This window comes from Muscardinus avellanarius (genome assembly GCF_963383645.1).
Source record: "Muscardinus avellanarius genome assembly, chromosome: 7".
Lineage (NCBI taxonomy): Eukaryota > Metazoa > Chordata > Mammalia > Rodentia > Gliridae > Muscardinus > Muscardinus avellanarius.
Genome location: NC_137793.1, coordinates 19,899,904 through 19,926,499, shown reverse-complemented (window position 1 = coordinate 19,926,499; position 26,596 = coordinate 19,899,904). Strand labels below are relative to the sequence as shown.

The 26,596-nt window shown below is 43.2% G+C and overlaps 1 protein-coding gene across 7 annotated transcripts in view; it reads right to left on the bottom strand.

Moving 5' to 3' along the window:
- The window catches only part of TENM2 (teneurin transmembrane protein 2), a gene marked incomplete at both ends in the record, with an annotated part of 986,019 nt that overhangs the window by 243,633 nt on the left and 715,790 nt on the right, over positions 1–26,596 (bottom strand). For all 7 annotated transcript variants that reach the window (XM_080698868.1, XM_080698869.1, XM_080698870.1 and 4 more), the window contains one exon: positions 25,564–25,802. In XM_080698868.1, the coding sequence (XP_080554994.1) occupies positions 25,564–25,802 (239 nt within the window). The remainder of the gene's footprint in view (positions 1–25,563; positions 25,803–26,596) is intronic.

Genomic DNA, 26,596 nt, shown 5'->3' with positions numbered 1-26,596 from the left:
CCCCCGGAGCCAGTGGAGCCGTTTCTTTCTGCAGGAAGGTGAGTCTGTGGTGACCCAGAGGCTGCACACAAGGAAGCAACCTCATGGGAGATCCCACTCTCCTTGTAACACTTCTATCTTTACTCAATACAAATTAAATAGCCATGGATGTGATTCAAAAGCAATTTGCTGGCCGCATGCTGTAAAAGACATACCAGACACAGCTAGAGGGGGGAAAGCTCAGAATACAAACAGTGCCATATAAAAGGAGAAAGAACATGGGAAGGGGAGGGAACGTGGATGTCTTCTTCCTGGCGGCACCACCAAGAGCCCCATGCAAATCAGTTGGCTGATCCAAAAAAAGAACAGCTTCTATCTTATTACCCACTTATGCCTTTTATAACAATCCCTTAGTGTCAGCTCCGTGATAACTCTGCAAAGGTGGGCACTAACATCTTCATGATGAAATGGTAACGTGAAGCTCAGGGCTTGAAGGCTAACTCCATTCATACTGAGGTCCAACCAGATTCTAAACCCACATTTCTTTCCATTTTAAGATCCTGCTTCTAAAATGCATCACTATCTCTACCTAGAGGCCCCTCTAGCTGGCTCAGGACAAAGGTGGTGGAGAAATCCCGAGGGGCAGAAGCTGCTAAACCATCAAAGAAGATAGTAGGGAGCAGAGCTGGGTACCTGTGTGGAGGAGCAGGCCATTGCAAGTTTAAGCACCATCGTAGACTGGCTGGGAGCTTCTGAGATTCGCTCTCGCACTTTTTCAAAACAATGGCCAAGCACAAATATACAACAGCTATTTTAGTTTCTGCACTAACTCTTGGTGGTAGATGTGTTTATTATTACTATTTTTTAAATGCCAAAGCTATCTCAAGGAGGTGAAGTCATTTGTTCAAAGTGGAAGAGTGTGGACGCCAGCCCTGTTCTGATTTCAGAGAACTGAGTGAACTGCCTTCTTCACTGCCCCCCCAGGCCAAGTGACAAGACCCTTGCAAGGGGTCATGGCCTCACTGCTCCTACGAGGTCAAAGCCAAGATGTAGTCAACATGGTTTCTTGGTGACAGTTCCAGGAACCCTGTGTTGACATCGCTGGTGGAATCTGGCAGGCCCATCTCGTAAGCCGCTCTTGTCATTCCCTGACTGTGTTGCCTTACTCCAGGCCAGCTATTTGATTTATACTTCATTTTCTGTATTATAAAGTGGGAATAAAAGGAGGCTAACACATGCTCCTAGATATGGTGCAGGAAGACATTGTAGAGCTGCCACATTTGGGAAGAAAAATATACAAGTTTAATAAGTCAGATAAGGCACAGAATAAGAGGAAGTCAGAGTTGAAGGGCGTGGGTGATGATTCTCCAGAAGCCCCTGAGCACTGTGGGTAAGCATGCATGTTCAGGCTTCCCCTTGGCTACATGACCCTGGACCACTTATTGTCCTTAAGCCTCAGTTTTATCATCTATCAAATGGAGATAAAAATAGCTGGACCCTGCAGGATGGCCAAGATAATTAAATGTTACAACGCAAGCAAAGACTAGGGACTTGCACAGAGTGACTTTTATAAATGCCATGACTGTTGTGATGGGGAAACTGAGTCTCTGGGAAGGAAAAGTGTTGGTCCCGGGCCACAGCTCGCGTGAATGGCAAGGAAGGCAGAGAGTGCAGGCCTCCAGATTTCTAGTTTGAGCTGCTTCTGTCTAGCAGTACAACCTGAACGAGGTTGCTGGAGCTTTCTAAGACTCAAGTTTTCCCACCTGTCAAATGGGATTGACTCTTACCGCTACTAATAAGGATACAGAGAGACCCAAATGAATGCTTTGACTTCAGCTCTCAGCAGGAAGCACCACTAGTGCATAGAAAATAGCAGATGCTCTGGTGAGCTCTTCTTCTCTTATCTGGGGTTCAATTTTGTGTTCAACAATGAGGATGAAGAAAAGGAGGGTGTGCTTTTCCTTGTGGCCATTCATTGACTCAGAGAAGCGATGGGAAATACCGCCACAGAAAAGCAGCCTCTCAGAAGTAGACAGACCCAAACTAAAGATAGCCACCCACGAGGAGGCCCCGGGATCAGTCACATTTCTCAAATGAAACAGGCTTCTCCTTAAGGTGCCGTGCCTACAACAAGAGGTGCCTTGGTCCTCTGTGTGGAATTTTCTCCCTTTCTGATTCTAGAAGCTTCAATAAGAGACACTTGACTGCAGTTCTCTGCAGCAGGGCTGAGTGTTGTGGAAAGAGAACAGGACTGGGAGTCTGCCTACCTTGTGTACCAGCCCAGGCCTGTTGTTTCCCAGCTGTGTGTCTCGGCAAGTTCTTTCGCCTACAACCTGAGCCTGTTCTTCAGGAATGCCTGCTGTCTGCCGCACACAATCGCCAGGTATCACATAAACAGGAAGCAGGTCTTGATATGCACTAGCATTTCCTATAGGACCTGCCACCACCCAGGAGGAAGTGAGAAGCCCGGTACCACCTAGCAGAAGCCAAATTTCCTCTAAGTCTCCAGTCTTGTCCTGAAGAGGAAACAGCTTTCCATTCCCTTGAGGTCTTATTGCAGAAGAAAGATGACAGTAGAGTCCCGGATGACCGTAAGAGGCTGCTAAGGTTTTATGGTGAGGGGGACCAGTTATAGCATTGTGTAGCCAAAGCAAAGCCTGATATGGGGGTGATGCTCCATCAGTCACTGGTCCAGAGGGGCCAGAATCTTCTGGCTGCCAAGGGCCACAGGGCAGCACACACTAGCACTTCAGCCTCAGGAGCTGCCCAGGCTGTACACAGTGCTGTTTCTTCTTACCTTCCAGGGTTTCTCTTCCTCTCTGGGGCGTGTCAGGGCCAAACCATTTAACCCAGAAGGCTCTGGGTAGTGGGCGGGAACCAGAGCTCCCCCCCCCCCCCAGTTTTCAATTATTTGCCTTCAGTCTAGGAATTCTTCCATTTCATTGTTCCATTAAGGGCGATTTCATCTTTCAAGTGAACTTAAATGAATGATGAAATAAAATACTTTGCACAGATGGCCCCGCATTTGAATAAGAGGAAACCATTACGTCTAGTGCAGAATGAAGTGTTTTATTTGTGTTTCTAAGGCAGCAAAGAAAGCCTTTGTGGAAAAAAAATTAAGCTTGCAGGAAATCAACTTGTCTACCTTTATTTGGCATTTAGGAGAGGGAAACTCATTACATGAGAGATGGAGATAGCTGTGGCCAAGAAAGTCTACAAGACAGTTGAACGCAAGGTCTCAGGGGTTAGCCCATGAGGGTTGACAGCTAGCCCTATTACTAATTATGTAATTTGGGGGGAGATTGCTTGAGGTTTTGTGTCTCAGTTTCCTGTTTTGTACGATAGCAATAGTAACAGCCTTTATCTCATGTGGTGGTAGTAAAGATTAAATGAGAAAATCTTTATAAACTTCGTAGCATATAGCAAATGTTCAAAAATATTAACTCTTACTATTATATCATTGAGGTTTTATGAAGGATTCAGATAAATATGGTTCTGAGTTGTGTTCTTTCTCCCCAAACAATGGTCCAGTCCTAGCCCACAGTATCTATGAATATAACTTTATTTGAAAACAGGGTCTTTACAGATAACCAAGCAAAGAGGAGCTCAGAAGGACGAGCACTAATCAGGCATGACTGGCATCATTATGAAAAGGGAAAATTTGAACATGAAGGCAAGCACACAAGCAGACATCGGGTGAAGACTGGAGTTATTTTGCCACAAGACGAGAATTACCAGAAGCCAGGAGAAAGGTTAGGAATAGACCCTTCCCTAGTGCCTTCAGACGTAGCCCGGCCCCGATGACACCTTGGTCTTGGCTGTCTGACAACCAGCATTGTGAGATAACAAACTTTTGTTTTAAGCCACTCGGTTTGTGGTATTTTGTTACCCGCAGCCCTCACAAATGAACACACCCTCTTCCAGAGTGCCACACTGAACAATTGTGTAAGAGAGATTTCTTGGAAGCAGCTATTGCATCTATTTCTAGAAATGTAGAAACTTGGCTTTTAATGTAAAATCCTTCTAATCAGTCACTGTTGGTCTTTGGCTGCATTGGGAAATTCCAACCTTCTTTTCCCTTATTAGATACCTTCAATTAACAGTTCTAGAAAAGCTTTCCTAGCCACTCTTGAAATAAGGAATAGCCCAGTGATACAATTCTGACTCCTAAGTATAATGCTTGATATGGACTCCATTTTCTTCTTCCTTGAAAGCCTGTCATTAAGGGTGGTCTAAGGACTTTAGGGGCGAGGGAAACGCACAAAGCCAGGTCACTTTAGCACATGGTTATGAGTTGATACCAACACACACAACGGTGAGAACATAGACACCAGGGCTAACCAGACCCAGGCTTTGAAGTCCAGACTGCAGCCCCCATCATGGTGACCTGCGGCTAATTATTTTAACTTCTTTGAGTCTTTCTCTAGGTACGAACAGAAAAACTGAGTCAGTTGGAAGATAAGGTCAGACGCTGAAGGTAAAGTTTCTGCATCGAGTAGATCCTTAATCAATGGCTGAGTTTAATGTCCTCATAGAAAGAGACATCAGACTTGAGGAGTTGGGAAAGATCTATATTCAGGTATGCTTTTCATTCCTTCTTTCCAAGTGAACTTCCTTTTCACAGCCCAGGGCCGACTCGTCAAGTCATAGAATTTCTTAGAACCTTATAGCCTGCTTCTATGAAGAGAATTGAAAATGAGAGTGAAAAATAGTGCCAAGAGGAACAAGACACAGAGCCAAGATGTCCTGCACAGATGTGTGTGTGTGTGTGTGTGTGTGTGTGTGTGTGTGTGTTCTTCTGGTTGTAAAGGTGAAAAATGAATATATGACTATAAACCACTTGAAGGAGAATTTCTCAACCTTAGAGCCTTTGATATTTTGGGTTAGAAAATTCTTCATCTTAGGGGCTGTCTTGTGCATTTGTGGGGTGCTTATCAGAATCTCTGGCCTCTACCTGCTCGATCCCAGCAGCATACTATAGCTGCAACAACAAAAGATGTCTATAGACATTGGCAAATGTCCTCTGGGTGGTGTGGGGGGTACGCTGAACTAGAGAAAAGGGTAGTGGAGTCTTGATGCACAAAAGACTCTTGCTGGGTGAATTGCACTGGGGATGATCAGCAAGTGGTCCCTAAGCACTGTAAACCTGCATTGTATGCAAAAGTACCAGCGAGGAAAGGAAATTATTTTGCACATCTTTGGGCCATGACCACCCCATTAATGAGCAAAGGACAAAATAACTGGTTATTATTTTATCTGGATTGCAGAACACAGAGTGATGGTATTTGGACTATTTCATCAATCTGTGCAAAGAATTTCTTCAAATCAAGTCAGCTTAATACCTAAAATATGTCTCATTCTGCAAGGAGATCTAGCAGGTTCTAATCCATCCTTTTCACCAAGTGCTATTACAGCCCTTCCCCGCCAAATCATGGCAAGAACAGTTATTTAAAGGAAATAGTATCTAAGAAGAAGACTCATTTTGTGTTTGCTAACACTCCCAAATTGAAAACACAGGGGCATTTGTTCCTATTATGTGGACAGAGTTCACCAGCCCTCTGCTCACCTCAAGCATGGTGGGCGTACATACAGCATCTGCTAATCCACATAGCTGGAGAATAGGAGCGTTAGCGTCTTACTTTCATTCTCTACTTCTTCCGATCATTTTCTGAATTCTCCTCCAGGAACATCTATCCTTAGCTTTCACCATCATTCAGTTACAAATATGCAGTCTTGGAAGAAGTTGCTACCCATTTATGCTTCCCTTGGGATCGTATGGGAGCCTTGGGTCATGAGATTGTACAATGCTATTCTGAAAGACTCTATTGTCTACACTCTGAAGCCCTGAAGAGGGTGAAACTTGAGGGAGAGGCTGCTCTGCATGAAAATATTCATACACATTATTTCATTATACACTTGAGAAATGACAAGTTGGTTTGCAAGAACAGTGTAAGCTGTTCTCTTACAATTTTACCCATGGTTAAGAGCCTGTTCACTTTATTCCAAACCCACTCTAAACTTCTCCTGGATGTCTTATAGCTCTCATGCAATCTTTGAGTTCCCAAGAACAGCTTCCTTTATATTTTAAAGAGGCTTTCAGAGTGTTGTCGGCAACAGGACTGCGATTAGACAATGACACCATAGTTATCCCTCGTTTATTCTAACCTGGCTGATAAGTTGACTGCGTTTACATGCTGTATGAAATAATTCTCCACATTTATGACTGAGGCATGGGCTTGTTGGGAATGCATGCCACAGTTAATTCTTACATGAGACATGACATCTCTCATGTAAGATGTCTTCTCTCATGGGGTCTTGGGGAGGCTGCAAAAGAACTTTGCCCCCTGGGAGAGTAGGTTTATCAAGGTATCAGGGTGTTACCTCTCAGGAGGGGTGAAACAGAGGAGGTAAGGGTGTGACTGTGGTCTTATCACAAATGGTCCTAGAAATGGTTACTGATTTAGGGTTCCCTAAAGATGAGCACCATGGTATAGAGTAAAAAACCAGACAGAAGCTGGGCATGGTGGTGAATGCTTGTAATTCCAGCTTTTGGGAGGCTGAGACAGGAGCATCGTGGTTAGCGGACAGCTTCAGCTGCTATTTAGTGAGGCCCTTTGCAACTCAGTGAGATTCTGTTTCGAAGTAAAAACTAAATACAGGGCTGAGGGTATAGCTCAGGGATAGAATGTCCCTGGGTTCCATCCTCAGTACCAAAAACAAAACAAAACAAAAAAAAAAACAAAAACAAAAAAACTACCACCACCACAAACAAAAAAACAACCCAGACAGGAATGAGATGTCTGGCTTTATAGCCATGTCTAGTTTCTTGTTCCCCTGTAGCAGAGAGGAAACTCGAAGCACTGCAGGAAAAGGATGAAGATAAAAAGAAAGCATAGGGACATAATTATCAGCTAAATTTAGGCTGATTCACACAGTGAATCCAGATAGCATAAATGAAGTGCCTTTGGGGCCTACAGTCCCTGGATCAGCCTGGAGGCAAATCCTCAGATTCCCTAGGTAAGCATGCTGTTTTATGCTTTGTGTTGGGTATCTAGCATCCAAGAAGGCACTACATGCATTTCAGTTAAATGTTAAAGCACAGAAAATAAATCGAGGCTTCAGTGCAGGGCAGAGGGAGGGCAGAGGGAGAGGGCACAGGCTCATTGCTTGATGTCTAGCCCTCTCTGCTCGGATCCATAAACCCATAACCAACGTCATCCATCTCACCCGCAGCCTGGGTACAGTGAGGCAGCCCCATTTGCAGATACACGGGCAGATGCATTAGTATTGAAACCTGCTCATACGGCGAATATGTAGCAGATTTATCATGATTTTGAACCTGCCTCTAACCAGCTGATCAAAAGGCAAGTTGCTTCTTTTAAGATTTTCATTTGTAAGCTTCACCGCCCCAGATCAAAAAGGGCCATGGCGTGGCCTCTTCAGCCACTTTCTGCATCTGCAGAGGCAAGTGCCTTCAAGTCTTGGAGTGTGTTTTCTATTTATAAATGGCTGTGCTGGGTTTCAACGTATAGCCTGGTGCCTCTTCCTGGTTCACAACATTCACACTCCATAGAAACACTAGGCTGTGGAGGAATTCTGTTAGCCTTTTAGAGTTTAGTTTTAACCCAATTCTGTTCTCCTTTTTCTCCACAGACTTTCATACGAAATCCAAAGTGAATGCTCCAGAAGGGGTCTTGATGGGCTTTATTGGATCAAAGGGCCTTCTCATAATAAAGAAACCGCACAGAGATTTACTGAGTGCATTAAAAAAGAATGGCTTCTAGCCAGCCCTGGTAGAATTACACAGCAGTAAAGAAAAAAAAAATATTTGGCCAACCTTGCTTTTAAAAAAGTGCTCAGTAATTTAAAGATGGTGTGTTAATTTTTAATTTTCCACTTCTCTCATTCTGACAACCAAGAAACCTTAAGGATGTATTGGAGACATCTCTCTTTGTCATCTCCTTAGTCAACATGATACACGCTGCATCCCAACTCTGTCTTTTCTTCTTTAGAAGAAATCTCTCATGGATCCCCTGAACTCTGTTTCCATACTACGGTCTAATCTGGGCCTTACCATCTTATACCCACTGATTGCCAGTGTTTTTTGAGAACTCTCCCTGTCTCCCGTACCACTTTCCAATCTATCCAGAACCCTCAATCAATTAGCAAATAAATATTTATGGAGCATCTACTAGGTAATTGACATGATATCCTGTCATAATTTTATCACATTACACTCTCGCTTATGAACTTAAAGCACCTCCCTACTGGCAAATTAATCAAATTAAACCTCCTGCCAGATTTCCAGGCCATCTATCATCTGATTGTGTTCTATCTTCCCTATGATTTCCCACTGTCTTTTTTTTTTTTTAAGCAGGCCCCATCTCTTCAGTGCTATAATCCTAATTCTGGCCTCTTCTGCTGCAATTTTTTGTTGCAATTTGTCTGAAGAGCTTTCTCTCTGTATTCCCAGGATTGAGCCCACCTGGAACTTCTTTCACCCAGTTATCCTCAACTACTTCAACCCTCGGGGGGGGGGGGTTCTCCTTTCTCTGAACTCCGATAGTCCAACACTCCCTAAGTTGCAATTTAACATCTCAGTGTGTTTTTCTCTTCAATGATTATTAAATAAGGCAAAATAACTTAAAAATCAATATCTACTTTAAACATAATATGGAGTGAATATGAAAGAAATCTTATGATCATTTTAACTACTTTTAGTCACACCTTATAGTTGAACAAAACCAAACTCGGGAACTGTAACCCACTCTCCCTAGAACGCTCAGTCCGCAAAGGTTGAGGTTGGTTCTTGGCTTCCTAAACCAAATCCAAGGGGTCTACACTGGACTACTCCAGTGCTCGGGTCGCCCTCACAGTGAAGGCCTGGGAGCAGCACGCAGCAGGTTTCCTGGCCAGGAGAACACAGGTACTCAGAGGATAGAGCTTCAGTGAGTTATGACTGGCATCGAGAAGAGAATTCCGTGTTAACATGTAAAGAAGACAACCTATCTGAAAATAATAACCAGCTCTCCTTATCACGGGTGCCCTTCTGGACCCCAGCCTCCGAACTTCTCTCAGACCCGGACGGGAACTCATCTTTGGAGACCCCATGTTCTTCTTGGTCACTAAGGGGCAGGGTGATGACCCCTGGTTCCCCGTGACACATCTCAGTCCTAAGAAAGGGAAGCCTTGAGTGCAGCTCTGGGATTTGAGTTTCTGGATTGGGAAAGGCTCCAACAGATAGCTGAGTTGGTTTGAAATTTAAAAATACAATTTTGAGGTGGGTACAGTGTTGTACACCTGTAATTCCAGGACTTGGGAGGCTAAGACAGGAGGATCACATGTTTGATGGCAGCCTCAGCAACTTAGCAAGACCCTGTTTCAAAAAACAAAACAAAATAACAACAACAATAAAACTAGGGCTAGGGGGGTAGCTCAGAGGTAGAATACCCCTGAGATCAATCCCCAGTACCATTCCAAACCAAAAAAATAAAACAATAACAAAAGAAAAAAACAAAACTTTGTTCCATCTCCAAAAAGAAATCTACTTGTGTGCATTGATGGGCAAAAATAAAACAGGCCTAAGCACCACCCCAGACCATCCCCATTTCTCCCTCCCTGGCTTGCTCGCCAATTTCGGCAGGCACCCAGGTGGAACCCACTCAAACTACAGCTCATTAGCGCAGACGAAGAGAAGTTTAAGGGAAAGTGTATAGTAAACAATGCTAATCCCAACTTAAGCAGGAGAAAGCGACCTTTCTCTCCTCCCTAAAACAAATTGCTGTTTCGGGCAGCTCGTCACTGTTTTACTATTACTGGTTAATACGACTGCAGGCAGAAGATGCAGCTGTAGCCCTGTGAGCAGGCTCCACAGTCAGGCTGAACATAATCCCTCATGTAATGAAAAACCTATTTCTATTTCTGAGGCCTCACCACTCTTCATACTGAAGAGCCTTGTGCCTGTCACACATTTATTGAAGCTTATTACTCATCTAGGCAACGGGGCCCAGTTAGTATTTGGAATTATATTTTAAATCACAATTTTTCTATTATTTATTTTAGGATTCCAAGGCTGCGGTGAAAGTATGTCAGTGTTATTTGGGATGTGCATTCAAAGGCATTAAAGCCCCAAATCAAAATTCTTTGCCACCCCAAGAATCTTTATGCACATGTAGAAAACCTTCCGTCAAGACACCAGGGCACCCCTCGTGTGCTAGAACCTCAGGACTCTTCGTTGATCTCGCTGTGCAGGGTAGCGCCTCTGAGTCTCCTGCTCGGCATTGGAGTAATCTTTCCTGGGCCACCAGCTTTAGCCCCCCCCCCCCTCTCACATTGTGCTCCTGTTTTGGGCTTTTAAAGATAAATGGGTAGAGTCTCTTAGGATGCCATGGACAGGACGGTGAACAGATGGGCTAAGACTGTAGCCTCGTCATCCAGTGGAGAAAGACGAAGCAGCTTAATCTAAGTCAGAGGATTTTCTGAACTGAGCATGAAGCTTGAGCTTCCCTTCATTCATGAGGCCAATGGTGGGCGTGTGTCTTCTCATATTTTAGAAGCCAGTAGAAGCTATCACTGTCTCGAGGTATTTATCTGGACCCCTTCTCTTTTTATATTCCCAGGAAAACACACAACACCCAAACACACATTTACACCCACACCTACACTACTGTTACTCTAATGTTTCTTCTCCTGTTTCTCTCTCTCTCTTTTTTTTCCCTTTTGTGCATGCTTGCTTTTTCTCACGGTTTTTCTTTATTTCTCCCTCTGCACAAAAAGTACTTTCTGCCATTAAAGTCTGGACTCACTTGGACTAAAAAAATCAGCCCAAATTTGACAGCATTCCTGACAGGATATGAAACAACCTTTCCAGCTGAATAGGGTGGTGCACATTTGTAATCCCAGTACTTGAGACACTGAGACAGGAGGATTGCAGGTTCTCAGCCAGCCTCAGCTACTTAGTGTGGCTCTATGCAAATTAATGAGACCCTGTTTCAAAGTAAAGAATAAAAAATAGGGCTGGGGTATAGATCTGAGGTAGAATGCCCCTAGGTTCAAACCCCAGCACCAAAAAACAACCCTCAATCAATCAACCTTTCTATGATTCTGCAAGTCACACTGAGTTACTTTTTATGTTGAGAATTTCTCTATATTTCCACCAAGAGAGAGTTCACCAAAGTCCTTCCCAGAAAATGCCTGCTCTATATCCATCCTCTAAGTGATTTTTTTTTTTTTGCAGTACCAGAGATGGAACCTAGGGGCACTATACCTCGGAGCTACACCCCCAGCCCTAGTTTTTAGTCTTTTTATTTTTTAAACAAGGTCTCACTGAGTTGCGGAGGGCCTCGCCAAGTAGCCGAGGCTGTCTGCGAACTGTGATCCTCCGCCTCCCAAATGCTGGGATTGCAAGCGTGCACCACCGTGCCCAGCCCGTAAGTGATTTTTGAAGGACAGGTGTGACAATAAGTCAAGAGCTAATTTATTCCACTCTGGGTAGCTTCTCAATCAGCTGCTTCTTGGATTTGCGGCTTTGTCTTGGATTGGATTGTGGGAACCACAGGCATGGTAAGATTTGGGGGCAGGGATGAGGCAGCAGTAGTGTGTGAAGAAGAAAAAATTATAAAGGGCGTGGGCAAAATTAGCACGGGTATTCAGACGTGCAATTATGAGAACAGCCCAGGCTTGGCTTTCCTGTGATCTCTGTATTATTATTTTTTCATGTTTTGACAGCATTCTCCCTGGGTGGGGTACACAGCTTATTTAATAAATCCCTTAGTCATGGAAACACAAGAGATGATTCTCTTTTTCTATCTTTGAGATAAATTTAGCCACAAATCTCTCTGTTGGTTCTGCTTTCCTATTTGCCTGACATTAAAACAGAGCATCCGTGCTTCATTACAATCTGGCTATCACTCTAGGTCAGCTAGCCTTTCCAAAAGGCTTAATTCCTGTCAAGTTTGGAAGAGAAGACTCTAACGCCATGCAATCAGCATTCATGTCTCAAAGAAGAAACAGAGACATTTCCATCCAGACAGCGCCAAGACCATGAGCAGTACCTTTGTCCCGAGACCTTCCAAAAACAAGAACCAAGAGTGGGGATGGGAGTCCCCCAAAGCCACCGATCAACAGCCCAGTATGATTCTAAAAAGCATAGAATGAAATTAAATGTATTGTCTTTTCATACCATGTATATTACTTTAAAAACTTAAATCTGACAGAGCAGGATAAATTTGGACTTTGCCCAAGGATATTTAAAGGTGATATATAGAGGGTGGGGGAGAAGGAGGAAAAAGAAACAGGAACATTCAAATCATTGTCAAGAGTAAACCTCTGGAAGCAAGGCAGGAAGTCTCTTCATCCTGAGAGTCAAGTCTGCCTATGGCTATACCACCCTGAGCGGGCCTGGTCTCCTCTGAAAGTCAAACCAAGTTTACCAGTCAAATTATTTCATTAAGACATGCACACATTAAGGGGAGAGAGGATAATGAGTACCAAAATACAGTTAGGAGGAATTAGTTCTAGTGTCCTACAGCACAGTAGGGTGACTAGAGCTTACAACAATTCATTATACATCTTATAAAGAACTAAAAGAGAGGTGTCTGAAGTTTTCCAACACAGATAGATGATTAACTTACAAGAGAGTGGAAATGCTAATTACCCTGATTTGATCCATACACACTATATATATACATATTGAGTTATCAAACTGTACCCCACAAACATGACCAATTATGTGTTCATTAAAAGAAAAAAAAATATGTGTTTTGTGGTACGGGGGATGGAAACCAGGGGAATTCTACCTCCAAGCAATACCACCAGCCCTAGTTTTTGTTCTTTATTTTGAAACAGGGTTTCACTGAGTTGCAGAGAGCCTCACCAAGTTGCTGAGGCTGTCCGTGAACCACGATCCTCCTGTCTCAGCCTCCCAAATGCTAGGATTACAAGAGTGTGCCACCACACCCATTTAAAATATTTTTTAAAAGTATGCAAATTACTGCCGGGCATGGTGGCGCATGCTTGTAATCTCCGCCCTTGGGAGGAGGAGACAGGAGAATCGCGCAGGTTCGAAGCCAGCCGGGCTAGCTTAGGAGACCCTGTTTCCACATAAAAAAGTATAAAAAATTGGTCTGAAGTGTAGCCCGTGGGAGTGCAGCCCAGAGGTAGAAGGGCTTCCAGGAACCCCAGTACCACACACACACACACACAAAAGTATGCAAATTAAGCTGGGCATGGTGGTACACACTTATAATTTCAGTACTTGGGAGACTGAGACAGGAGGGTCACGGGTTCGTGGCCAACCTAAGCTACTTAGTGAGGCTCACTGCCACAATTAGCGAGACCCTGTTTCAAAATGAAGAATGAAAAATAGGGCTGGGGGTGTAGCTCAGAGGTAGAATGCCCCTGGGTTCCATCCCAGTACCACAAAAAAGTATGCAAATTAAAATATGTTTTTGGCTGGAACATACAGGGGAAGGGGTGTGTGTGTGTGTGTGTGTGTGTGTGTGTGTGTGTTACACACTCCAGGAGAACTGACTCCCCTTCCTTTTCCTTTCCCCATCCTACTCCTCTGTCTGTCCCCACAAGCACCTAGCTAGGACGTGGGCAAGGAAGAAGTTGCTCTGGTTGTGGGCATGTGGATATCCTGACCTAGCCTAGGTTCTATCCCATTTTGGACTAAGAGACTCTCTTAAATGTTACAAATTCATAAGCCACTGAATTTAACTGGAAATTAAAATTGTAGTGTAATCTCAAATCTCGCTGCTGGACCTTCTTTGATGCCACGAAGATAAGTAAAATGAAGCAGAGAAAGGATCTGGTATAAAATAATGATTCTCCTCTCTCAGGCAGAACAGAATTGAAATGTCTTCCCTGAGGGTTTTTTTTTTTTTTTTTTTTTTTTTAGGAAAATGGGACTGGGGATTGAACCCAGGGGCATTCTACCTTTGAGCAACACCCTCTGTCAGTTTTAAATATTTTTATTGGTGTGTTATAGTCTCACATGAAAATGTACTTCCTAGTGACAGTGACATCCATGTCTAAGCTGCTGAGGGGTCTCACTGAATTGCCGAGGTGGCTTTGAACCTGAGATCCTCTGTCTCATCCTAGTGGTGAGACATCATCTCCAAGTAAATTCTCAGCACTGGGATTATAGGCATGGGCCACCATGCCAGATCCTTTACTTGATTAAAAAATAAATATGCTTGATCTCTGGCTTCAAGGATCCTCCCCATGACAACACATTTGAAGGCGAAGGTGACTTGGAACCTCCAGCTTTTGATGCTCTGCTGGGAACCAACAGCCACATTCATTCTTTCTCCTTCTTACATCATTTATTTATTTATTTTGTAGCAAAGATTGTAGCAGAATGACATAGAGATCACTTAGACACAACAGAAGATAAACCACTCATTGCAAAGTGATTTTGTAGGATGAGTTATCTTTAGCGGCCCCCTCTTCATAATATATTTGCAATATAGATTGATGTGTGACGTTAGGCATATTACTCTCATCTATTAGGCAAGAGCCTGCTGTGTCTATAAACTCAATTTCCCTTATCACGGTAGCTTTCTGGCTCATTTGAATGAATGGTAAGCTGTCCACTGTTGTTGATCTTAGTAGTTTATGAGTGCACCGGAAGTTTAATGGTGTAAGATGAGGTGGTGACACGGAAGCTCCAAGCAAATTCTCAGCACTTTCTCTTCCTCTTCTTACCTGGATTGGACTTACTGGTTCAAGAAATCATGTGGACGATGGTGTGTAACTTGGTATGCTGGGTTGCATCAGCCCCACACCGATGTCTTCTAATTGTTCCATATTTTACCCTGCTTGACTCATGGCATTTCGTGATTTGTGTTTCTTTCTTTCTTTTTTTTTTTTTTTGTGGATCTGGGGATGGAACTCAGGGGCCTTTGACCTCCGAGCTACATCCCCTGCCCTATTTTTTATTCTTTATTTTGAAATCGAGTCTCACTGAGTTGCAGAGAGCCTCACTAAGTAGCTGAGGCTGGCTGAGAATCGTCATCCTCCGGTCTCAGCCTCCCGAATGCTGGGATTACAGGCGTGCGCCACCACGCCCGGCATGTGATTTGTGTTTCTAGCTAATTATTCTAGCCACAGAGCCTGTGCCTTTTTCTTACTTCTTAAGTTTCTCCCCTCTTTTTGGGCATTAATTCTTCTCTCCTTGGCTCCTGACTCTTCACTCCCATGGTCCCAAGAAGGATAAGCTAATCCCAGGCTGGCTTTTTTTTTTCTCTTTCCATTCTTAAAAGGTTTATAGCTTTTAAAATAAATTTGGGAGAAGACAATGTTTTCATTTTATAAAAACACACTGTCCAAAATAGACACAAATGCCTCTTTTTTATTGCATAATAGACCACTCCATGTTTCTAGGAGTGAGATAAAAGAAAAGACTGACCATTGATTCACACCAGCGAGTTAATAAAAAGCTTTTCGGTATAAAAACTTCTATTCCCTCATGGTCCTCGGAAAATAAAACTCAGATAACTTTTATCAATGTTGTATGCCTGATTAATATTATAGCCCCAGTCTTTATGCAAAACATCACTTACCCTTAATAGTTTTCCTATTAACTATCCTGTTTTATGGGGTTGCTTATTAGACTCTAGTTTTAGAAAAAAATTTCAAGTAAAATGTCCTAAATTCTAAGGCTGGTTATCAGATTTCAGCATACCCTGTAAGAGGTCAATTTACTTGGCAAAATAAAATTCCTTTCCCAATGGATATGTATTCATATACAAAAGTCTATACATATAATTTTAATACTGTTTAAGTTAATTAACACAAAATGAATAATACATAAAATCAACACACAAAGTTACGAGTTTTTTTTTTTTCAGAGAAAAGAGAGTAACCCATGATTCTCCCAAGATTTAAGGAGTCTACATATCTTGTCATTAAAAGAAAACTTAAACACACATACTCTAAATTTAGCTAATACTTCAGAAGTTGATATTGATATAAACTGGAGCATAAAGTCGCCTTCAAATCAGTTTTGAAAATACATCTAATTTAAAGGCACACCGGATTTCCTTGAGACATGTCATCGCTGTCATCACGGATGGAAGAACAGAATGTATTTGACATACTGCCACTTACTCCTCCCTGTGGAACATGAGCATGTTGAATCTAAACTTCATTAATGTGACTTTAAAGTGCTCATGGTGTAATATAAGCAAGCAAACGGAGAGGATTGCATCATGACCGCAAAGGCAAAAGCAAGGTAATATGCCCTTCTTTTCCAAAGATCACAGTCCCTTGGGGAGAGCCGAGCATGTTTGCACAAATTCTCCCACAAATGACCTAACTCTGCTGAAAACCTATCCCCAGGGAAGGGCCTTCCTTAACAGCCACAAAGAAAATCATGATGAAAGAACTGAAAAATCGGAGGCAAAGCATCTCTCCTCCCTTCTCATCTGCAGCATTGTTTTTAGAAAAATAATGCTTCTGAAAGATGGTACGTATTATGTATCTTATAAATGCCTTTCTGATTCAAAGAAGAGAGGGTAATATATTTTCAGAAAAGTTCTTTTCTTACCAACATGTAACACAGCACTGTTAAATTTTCTGAAAAATTCTGACATTTCCTTATTTGTTTAAGGCCAGAAGGTGGATAATATAAAAATGGAATTATCAGAACATGTGATACATTATCCTCTTTTTTTTTTTTTTTTGTACTGGCAATGGAACCCAGGGGCATTCTACCTCTGAGCTACATCCTTAGCCCCAATTTTTTATTCTTTATTTTGAGACAGGGTCTCACTGAGTTGCAAAAGGACTCACTAAGTAGTAGCTGAAGCTGTCCATGAACTGCGATCCTCCTGTCTCAGCCTCCCAGATGCTGGGATTACAAGTGTGTGCCACCATACGTGGCTCACTATTGCTTTTCAATAATAATATTAAATGTATCAATGAGGACCTTATTAGAAGATATAAATCAAATAAATGATTTATAGAAAAGGGTTTAGGCAAAAATTTGGGATGACTAGCTGTAATAATTAAAATATGAATTTTATGCATATTTTAATATTGCAGTACTGAGGATTGAACCCAGGGGCATTCTACCTCCAAGCTGCACCCCAAGAACTGTTTTTTATTCTTTATTTTGGAAGAGGGATTCACTAATTATGGAGGGCCTCAATAAATTGCAAAGGGCCTCACTAAGTAGCTGAGGCTGGCCATGAACCTGTGATCCTCCTGTCTCAGTCTCCCAAGTACTGGGATGACAAATGAGTGTCACTGTGCCTGGCTTAAAATATGACTTTTCAAACAGAGAAATTTTCACTGGAGAACAAGAAGCCTGGTTTAAGGTGACCTTAAGAGAGACGCATTTGCTTTGGAAGTTTCCTTTGGGTCAAGTTTCTGTCGTCTAAGGCTACACAACTAAGCAGGGTATTTTAGAGCACAAAAGAATCTGTATGGGTTGTGTATGCAGACCTAATTCACCATATAATAGTTCTTTTCTCTACTTGGTACCTTGTAGAGATTGCTTTCATTTCTTAGCACATCCCCATTTGCAGAGAAACAGCCAACAGACTTTCAGATTTATGCCATTATTTGCTTCTTCACCTTGAACTCCAACTAAATTCTGCTACACTTTTGTAGCATGAGTGCCAAACGTGGCCGCCTGCCAGAGGCAGATGCCTCCCAGTTTCACTGAGAGTTCCATCCATTGCGGGGAATCACAGATTCCTGCTAGAAGGCTTAAATGTGCTGCATGCATAGCCCCCAAACAGTTCCTTTGCCCAAATACTTTCTAACTCAGAAATGCAATCTGGGAACATCAGCAATTGCAACAGCAGGGGACCAGAAACTTCCCTTTATGTGGGGGAGCAAGCGGAACCAGGAAGTAGGACTTTGGGTACTTGGAAAATAGCTTTCAAGATGATCTGGCTCAGCCCTAATTCTAATCAACACTTGTTAATCCAACATATTTATTGATTGCCTATGACATGTTAGGCAGTGCTGGTCATTGTTCTGGGAGGACAAAATGGCCCCCCAAACCTAGTTTGTTCTTCCCATTGAATCTGGCCTAAAAGTATGAGAGCTTATGCAATAGCCAGAGTCAGCTCCGCTTAGCTGAGCCTCTATTGCATGCCAGTGCCCATCATGTTCCAATGATTTAACGATACAGATTTTTTTTTCCCCATTTTCACATGTCTGAAACCAGAATGCACCTTATAATTGTCAGCTTACATGGCTATGTGACCATGATCCCAGCTATTTATATGGTTGTTATATCAATCCAGGTGGTCTGTGTCTCATTTCAAATATATAAAATAAAAGTAAACGCTGGCAACAGGCATGGTGGTACATGCCTGTCATCTCAATAATTGGGAGGTTGAGACAAGAGAAAATCAGGAATGAGGACAGCCTCAGGAACATAGCGCGACTCTCAGCATCATAGTAAGACTCTTAGCAACCTAGTGAGACCCCTGTTTCAATAATAAAATATAAAATAGGGCTAAGCATGTAGCTTAGAGGTAAAATGCCCCTGGGCTCAATCCTAGTAACTAACACCACCCCACACACTTATGTAAATGCTAATAGGTCATATTATAGTTGAATTAATAGATTCATTCCCCTTAAGAAAGCATATAACAATGGCACTTTTCATGACTGAGTATACACTGGATTTAAAGAAAAGTTATGTGTTATCTATCACTTCGGAAAACACTTTGAAGTGTCTTTACAGAGCAGGAATTATCCACATATTTTTGGATGAGAAACTAAGTTACAGAGAGATTACATAGTCGATGGTTTATATAGAGATTATATGGTCTATAGGTCAGAATTGGAACCCCGGCCTCTCTGACACCTAGGTCCAGGTATGTGTCTTCTATGACATCAATCTGCTTGTCCATTAGCCAAGACAAGGAATGCAAAAACCGCTGCAATTGTGTTACAGATAAATTGTACAATTAAATAACACTTTATTGACAGTACACTAGGAACAATGCCCAGAACCAAAGTCATGAAATAAGCACAAACAAGTAAATGAAAGACTTAGGAAGTAGAGAATTTGAAAGCTGCCTGTGGAAGCAGAAGGGACTGTAAACCTGGTGGTTACCACTCTCAGGGGACTTGTTTTTTTTCTTTTAATTGGGGGGGGGGTAGGGCTGGGGCTGAGTATGTATGAGACCCTGGGTTCTATCCCCAGCACTGGGGGGAAAAAAAACAACCAAACAATGAAAATGAGGGCTTATGAAGAAGGCAATAATGAGCTGACTTTGTCTTAGCATAGGTCCTGGAGTACAGGGACAACTCCTGCACAGGGAGGCACCGCCCAAGGCCTTGAGCAGTGACTAAGGACAGCAGGGGTGACATGTATGCTGAGTTCAGGCCACAGAGGCACAAAGGCCCTGGCTGGTGGAGGATGCCAGTGCCATTTCCTTATGGTTCTTGAGGTGCCAGGACCGGGCGGGAGGCATCTACTATGATGCTCTACAAAGTCCGCATCCAGCACTGCTTTCTTATTCTGCATTTTCCCATGAGGGGCACAGATCCCATGCTGGCTGAAGACCATGCCTCTGACATGGGTCTCAGGAAGAAAACCAAAGGCATCTGGCCGTAGCTACTGGCCACCAGAAACATTTCTGGTTCTCTGCATTTCACACATATGTTCTGAAAGAGGCCATATCCTTTTACGAAGCAGAACTCATCTGGGTGATGGAGACTTAGCTAAACAAGGGGGAAATTTTACTCCCTGTAAGTTCACATGACCTCTCAAATCAGGTGTACGGCTATGAAATGGAAGTCCTGCTGCCAAAGGCTTATGGCATGGAAACTGTGACAGAACTTTATTATTGGGTTAAGAGCACATTAGCATATCTATTAGATGAAATGTCTCCTCCTAACATCTGAACAGATAGCCTAACTTGGTCTCCTTATTCATGGGCAACTCTCTTTATCTGTTGGATGGTCTAGGGCATTGAGTTAGGCAGAATGGTTATTTGCTGAACTGTTCTGATCTGGTCATCAGCACGCTGCTCTTTAGCTACAGGGAGGTAAATACACAATTTGGAATATATGCAGGAGGGGAAAGTTGTCCATCTCGCTGGATGGTCCAAGAGCAGGGAGTTCGGATGAAAGGGCACTGTTTTCACTAGACTGAGCTGCCAAAAAGGATGACAGGCAAGTATACCTTTTTTATTCTTCTGTCACTTCCTTTCTGTTCCCCCAAACCTGCCCCATTCTGTGAGATGAGAATACACAAAATAGCAGCCGAGAATGCCGGATTCATCACTATGAGTCTCAACATATCAATTTTCAAGTGTAGCAACTTTAAACACACGGTAGGCTTCTAGTTTCCATAGGAAATAATCTCTCATTGTTTTCAAAAGAAACTGAAAGCACCCCAAATTACCACACTTTTAACATCCTGACATGTTGATGGCCCGCGTTCTTCACAGATCAAAGTCAGAGTGGCAGAAGACAGAGCGCTGAGCGGCTTACTTAAAACAGAGTATTTCATATTTGGCAGGAATTACTGTAGTGAAAAAAAGACAAGGTGACTTTCTAATACGTATATATGTATTTTAGTTTGGCAGAGATCTGAAGAGCTAAAAACTAATTTAGGGTGACATAAATGCTCTTATCCTTTCCTTTAGCCCCTTTCCTTCCTGACCCTGTGGAGAGTCTTTGAGAGAAGCTGGACGTAGGTTACGTGTTGCTTATAACTCAGGGACGAGAGTCTGGGTTCTGTGTCATGCTGAACCATGTGTTGATTCTTGCCTTGGAATTCCTAGGACTACCTGGATTTAAACAGCAAAACCACACATCAGAAGCATCTTTCTTCCATGATGAGGGATAGCTCTGCAAGAACTTGCATGCCTTTTAAAGAAATAAGACCTAGTCCAATGTTAACCGGAGATGGGATACCAATGAGCTCATTAGATAACCCGGTAGTGTTACAACCTGTTGGAAAACCTCAACAAAGAAGGCATTAGGCACTGAGTAATGTTCAAAGCAGGCAATGAATTTGCAGAGAAAACTAGGGTAACCCGAGATTGAGGACAAATGATTGAATGGCAAATTGGCTAGTAATTCCACCCCATCTGTGGGTTGGAGCCCAGTGTCAGTGATTTAGGTAAAAAGCTATACAAGGATGGGCTGTTCCATCTTGTAGAAAATTTTTAACTAGAAAGAAATGCAGTTTTCTTTCTTTTTTTTTTTTTTTACTTTTTGGTATAACCCAGAAAGATACAATTACTCATCACAAAATTGGATGTTAATATCAGAAAATGTCAATCTCCTGCTTCATTTACAATGGACATATAGCTGGACTTTTAGAGTGCCAGAAAGTAATATTTTCATAAAGGTAGAGTTAGGCCTGAAAAGGTATTCTTAGGAAATGAGCAGTAACAGGATCAAATAGAGGCTGAAAAATTATGATCTCTGGGCCAAATCCAGCTTGCTATCTATTTTTTTCTGTGGGGATGTGACCTAGGGAATGTTTTTACATTTTAAATGGCTGGGGAAAAATTACCTAAAATTTTAATTCCAGGGTCCATAATTGAAGTTTCATGGATGTGTGTTCATGGCTATTTGTTTACACCATCCCAAAGTTACAATGGGAGAACTAAAGAGTCACAGAGACTGACTATCCCACAGAACAAAAGAATTTACTGGCTGGCTTTTTCTAGGAAAAAAAGTTTGCTGAACCCTGTAACAAAAGATTTAGGGGGAGGCAGACAAGTTGGAGGCTGAGGAGGTGGGATGACTGCTATCACTGCTAGATTTGGAGAGGAACAACCACTCTCCCCAGCCAACGAGGACAGACTAGGTAAGGTGAGCTAATGCTACAGAGGCTCACTTAGGTTTCATATAATATTTGAGAAATTGGCTAATCGCAATGTGAGAGAGGAAAGAGGAATGAAAGGAAACACGAGATGGGTATTCTGAGACTGAGGAGACCTGGTTTAGGAGGTCTGAAGATCTGACCTCTGCTCTAAAACTAACTAGACACATGCTGAAACTCTTTGGGCCTCACACGTCAAGTCTTATCCAAGGGTTGCCACACACCACTTTTATTTTCTACTAGAGTAGATGCTGGAGACTGGGTTGATGACTGAAATGGATCAATGTTATGAAAGTGCTTTAAATGGGAGTTCTTCCAGTTTGAAGCACAGAGAAGTCTCTCACTCATTATTGTTATCAATACTATGAAGACACAAGCGCAGTCATTTGATGTAAAACAGGTGAGAAAATCTATACTGGTTCTGTGACTCAGAAACTTAGGGATACAAAGAGACTTCTGGCATTGTAAGTGATGAGATTACTTGTGCTGCCCAAGGAAGAAAGACAAGTTCTTAAGAAGGCAAATTCTCTGAGACGAGAGCATTCTCTAGAAACTGTGTGGGCCAGGGGCGGAGAGACATGCAAAGTGGTTCCCTGGTGGTTGATGCTTCTTTTCAGAGGATTTTATCCCAGGGTGTTTTGTACACTGGGAGAGTCTGGCACAGTGGAGGAGCATAACATGAAAGTTCTCTCAGCCCAGTTGCATGAGCAGGAACTAGGGGATCTTCCCCGAGTCAGTGAAGGCCATGCCTTCCAATTTGCAGGAGGGCTGTCATCCTGCGTTTACACCCACCCACGTGCCCGGATCTAGGGAAGAACTTGTCATGGGGCTGAGCTATTCCAAAATGCTCACTTCTGGAAAGCCTCCTCTCCACGGGTTTGCACATGCAAGGAAGATAATTTGACGTATTCATCACCATGCCTGGCAGGCCTGAACCCACTGCCTGTCCATAAATGTCCTGAGGCTGAAGCTTGAATTTCATGATGTGTCATGTTCTCGTGGAACACAGGGTTCTGTGTGAACCAGAATGGACCTGAGTCTTAAAAGCTCCAGTGTCTTTAACAGGGGTCAGGGTGTCTCTCCCCAGTGGCTTGTTTTTTAAGTAGACGCAATCACTAGTTGATCCCAACAGCTCTTTCCCCTGTGTTTGCAATGTACTGTTTATACCCCTGCAGCTTTGTAATTAATAATATACTGCTTTTCATCTTCAAAGTGATTTATACACATTAATTAATTCTCACTGTACTTCAGAGTTTCTGCCCGTAAATAACCACCATGTTGTACTTAGGTGAACAGACTTAGAAAGCAGACAGCTTTACCAGGGATAAGGAAAAAGGGACTTCTGGGGTCAGGATCCCCACTGGGGTCAGAATTAGCATGTGGGATCTTGACCCCTGCCTGCCTCACTTGCAGGCCTGTGGTCACCTCTGATGACCACCTGAGATAGCCCTGCAGCTCCACAGCCACGGACAGCACTGCTGGGTAAACTGGCCCCTTACATCACTCATTTTGAGTCATAAACTATTTTTCAATACTCCAGGGTCAAAGCATGATCTTACCTAAAGCTCACGTAATGAGAAATGATGGATTATAAACTAATAAACCATCCAAAGATGCTCAGGTCCAGCAGATTCCAGTAGCCTCCAGACTGAGGATAAATATGTTTCCTAATCCATCATTTACAAGTTACACACCCGATTAAAACATTAAACTCTTACGATATGGTTTCCCATTTGTATGATCACCCTTATAAAAAGCTATTATATTTTAACTATCAAGCTCAATAAATCAGGCAGTAGCCATCTATCTCTCTCCTATAAGAGAAATGGGAGGCACACCAGGGATACCATTGGCAAAGGCAGGAGGTGCCTTGATTTCGCGATCTGGGCTCCCCACGGTGCCCACTGGCCCAGCAGAACATTAAGCCTGAGAAGTGAGCCTACGGACCCTTTTTGATGTTTCTGACATCAAACCAAATCATGCAAAGACCCTGAAGGCATGTTCAATTTGCTTCCACGGAGCCCCCAGACCTGGGCAACACACAGAACTCCCTCTCACAACACAAAAGATTCTAATCAAGTGATCGAGGGGTCATAGGCATTCTTCCCCTTCAAAGTCAACCCATCACTTCATCCTTCATCGAAAGCTACATGAGAAGCAGGCATGACCTGAAATTAGGGGTTGGGGCATGGCCTCAGCCTTCTTGTAGAGCTGAGGTTTCAAGCAGAAAGGCTTTATCGAAGCTCCCGGGAAAGACGGCACCTTTCTCGGGAGGGTCATTTTTCTCATTTTAGGAGGACATTCCTGAGAAATGCATCTGGTAAGGGATATAAATGCTTATTTTTCCACATTAAGACAAGCACAGCTATCTTAGAGAAGAGAGTGAAGAATGTACATCGATTTTTGGCTTGTATTGGTCTGCCTTGGGCAGGGCTCCAGATTTCTGGGGGCACACAGTTACACTTCTTTGCCATCCGACACATTCAGGTAGAATGATCTGGGAAATGCTGGACCACTTTTTCTCTGGACCAGTTTTTTCTCTGGCAGACATCAGGCTGGGGATAAAAGAAGTGTAGATCCCCTCACCCAGCCCCACTGAGCAAGAAGAGAGGGGGAAGAGGCAAGGGCCACGAAGTCAGGGCTGCTTGTATTTTCTCCTAAGTGGGAGGAGTTCTAGCATACATGTTGGGAACTGTTTTGGAGTCAGCCTCTTTTAGCTGGTGTTTTATAGGTTTGCTTTGCACCATGGCACAGCCAAACTGGGGAGCTCTGTCATAGCTGCCCTGAAAGCAAGCCAGAACTATCAAGTGTTTCAAATCAACTTCAGCAAACATCACCATGGCCTCTGCCTGGGCCAGGGAATCTGCCACCGGCACGCTCGGCTGACAGAGCAGCAGCACTGGGTCTCTTTGTCAGGGACAAGAGCTGTGGGCAGGCTTTGTGTCCAGCCCGAGATGCTCACATTCACGTGGCACTGTGCCCTTGAGTGCTCATTATCTGCTGCTTTCCATAGCAACACAGCTACACCCTATGGATAGAAACCAAAATCCTTGGCATGGGAAGAAAAGTCCCCCAGCCACTCCACGAATCTATCTGCTATCCTAAGTTATACACTAAATCAGGAGGCTGCCATTAGAGGTGAACCTGCATCGGTTTCAGTAGCACAGGGTGACGTGGGAGTTGATGATAAGGAGCCAGGGGCACAGGCAGGGGCGTGGGCAAGGTCACTTGTGTCTGAGTGGCTTGATTCTATACAATACCTGGTGGGATACTCTGGTCTTTCTATCCTGTTTCTCTTCCAGATCTCTGAAAATAAGCAGCTAGTTTGATTTTTCCCTCCATTCAAGATGTTCGCAGGCCTACTGAGCCCTGTTTTTGGGAGAAGTGATTCAGTGCTGGTTGGATTTCAGAGCATAGTGCTGGCTTACAATTCAGTAGAGAATAAAGAAGTCTAGAAGGCTACTTTGGGAGTGAGGGATGGGTTTGCCGGAATGACAATTCTCAGTTCATCTCCGAGAAAGGATATAGTAAGGATGCTTAATTTCACTTCTGATAAATGTCGCTGAGAATCATGAAGGAGAAACTCATCAGATTTAAATGGATTCCAGGAGGGGAGAAATCACTTCCATCCATCACTCATTATTACGTCTTTCAGGAGCCAAAAAGTCAATTGTACAGACAACCGAGGCCCTCTAAACTAAGAAGTCCACGGCCTTTCCCACACGATCTATCTCACCACTGGGAATGATGAACAGGCTGCCTTGACTTACCTATGAAATACGCCAGCAAGATGGCCAAGAGGAGGGCTGCAGCGATGGCGGACAGGGCGGCGCATTTCCAGCTGCAGTACTTGGAGGGCTTCTTCAGCTTGAAGGCCTTCCTGGAGAAGGTATTCCGGGGCAGCAGGCGGGGCGGTGGCGTATAAACAGTTCCTGAGGTCAGAGGATACCCTGGCGAAGAGCTGCTGAACAGAGGAGTGCTTCCCGAGGACGTCTTGAAGAGGAAGTGCCTGTCAGGAAATCGGAAGCGTCAGCAGGGGCCTGGATGGCTGCTTCCCTTTCCTTCCGATTCATACAATCCTGATACTGAGCTAATGAACTCATCTTACGTCATGGCAGACGGGGCGAATGGTACACTGGATGGTGACATAGCCTAGTTCCATAAACCTGCACAATTTTATACTCCCTTGTGTATGACTAGATTTTATTTTCTGCCGCAACCCCACAAAGCATTCAAAGAGAACATAGAAACCAAATTACTGTCATTCACTTGGAGATAGTGACAGTGATGATGATAACGATGCTGTGTTATCACGTATTAGATGCCTACTATTGGATTGGGACCCGTACACACTGTTGGTGAGATTGGGAATTAGAACAGCTGCGGCAGAGATCAGTGAGGAGGTTTCTCCTAGACTGGGAATGGAGCCACCACAGGACCCACCAATACCACTCTTGAGGATCTTTCCAAAGGAATTGGGGTTAGTATATTATAGGGATACATGTATATGCATGTTTATAGCAACACGATTCTCCATAGCAACCAGCTGAGGTATCTATTGACAAATGAATACATTATGAAACTATGGGATATATACACACAGTGGAATTTTACTCAGTCATGAGGCAGAACAAAATTATGTCATTTACATCAAAACAGATGGAACTTGAGAATATTACGCTATGTGAGATCAACCAGTTTTAGAGAGTCAAGGGTCCTCTATTTTCCCTCACATGTGGGAGCTAGAGAGAAACTGGAAACAAGAAGAACTTTGGATAAAGGAGAGGAGGTACAGTAGAATAG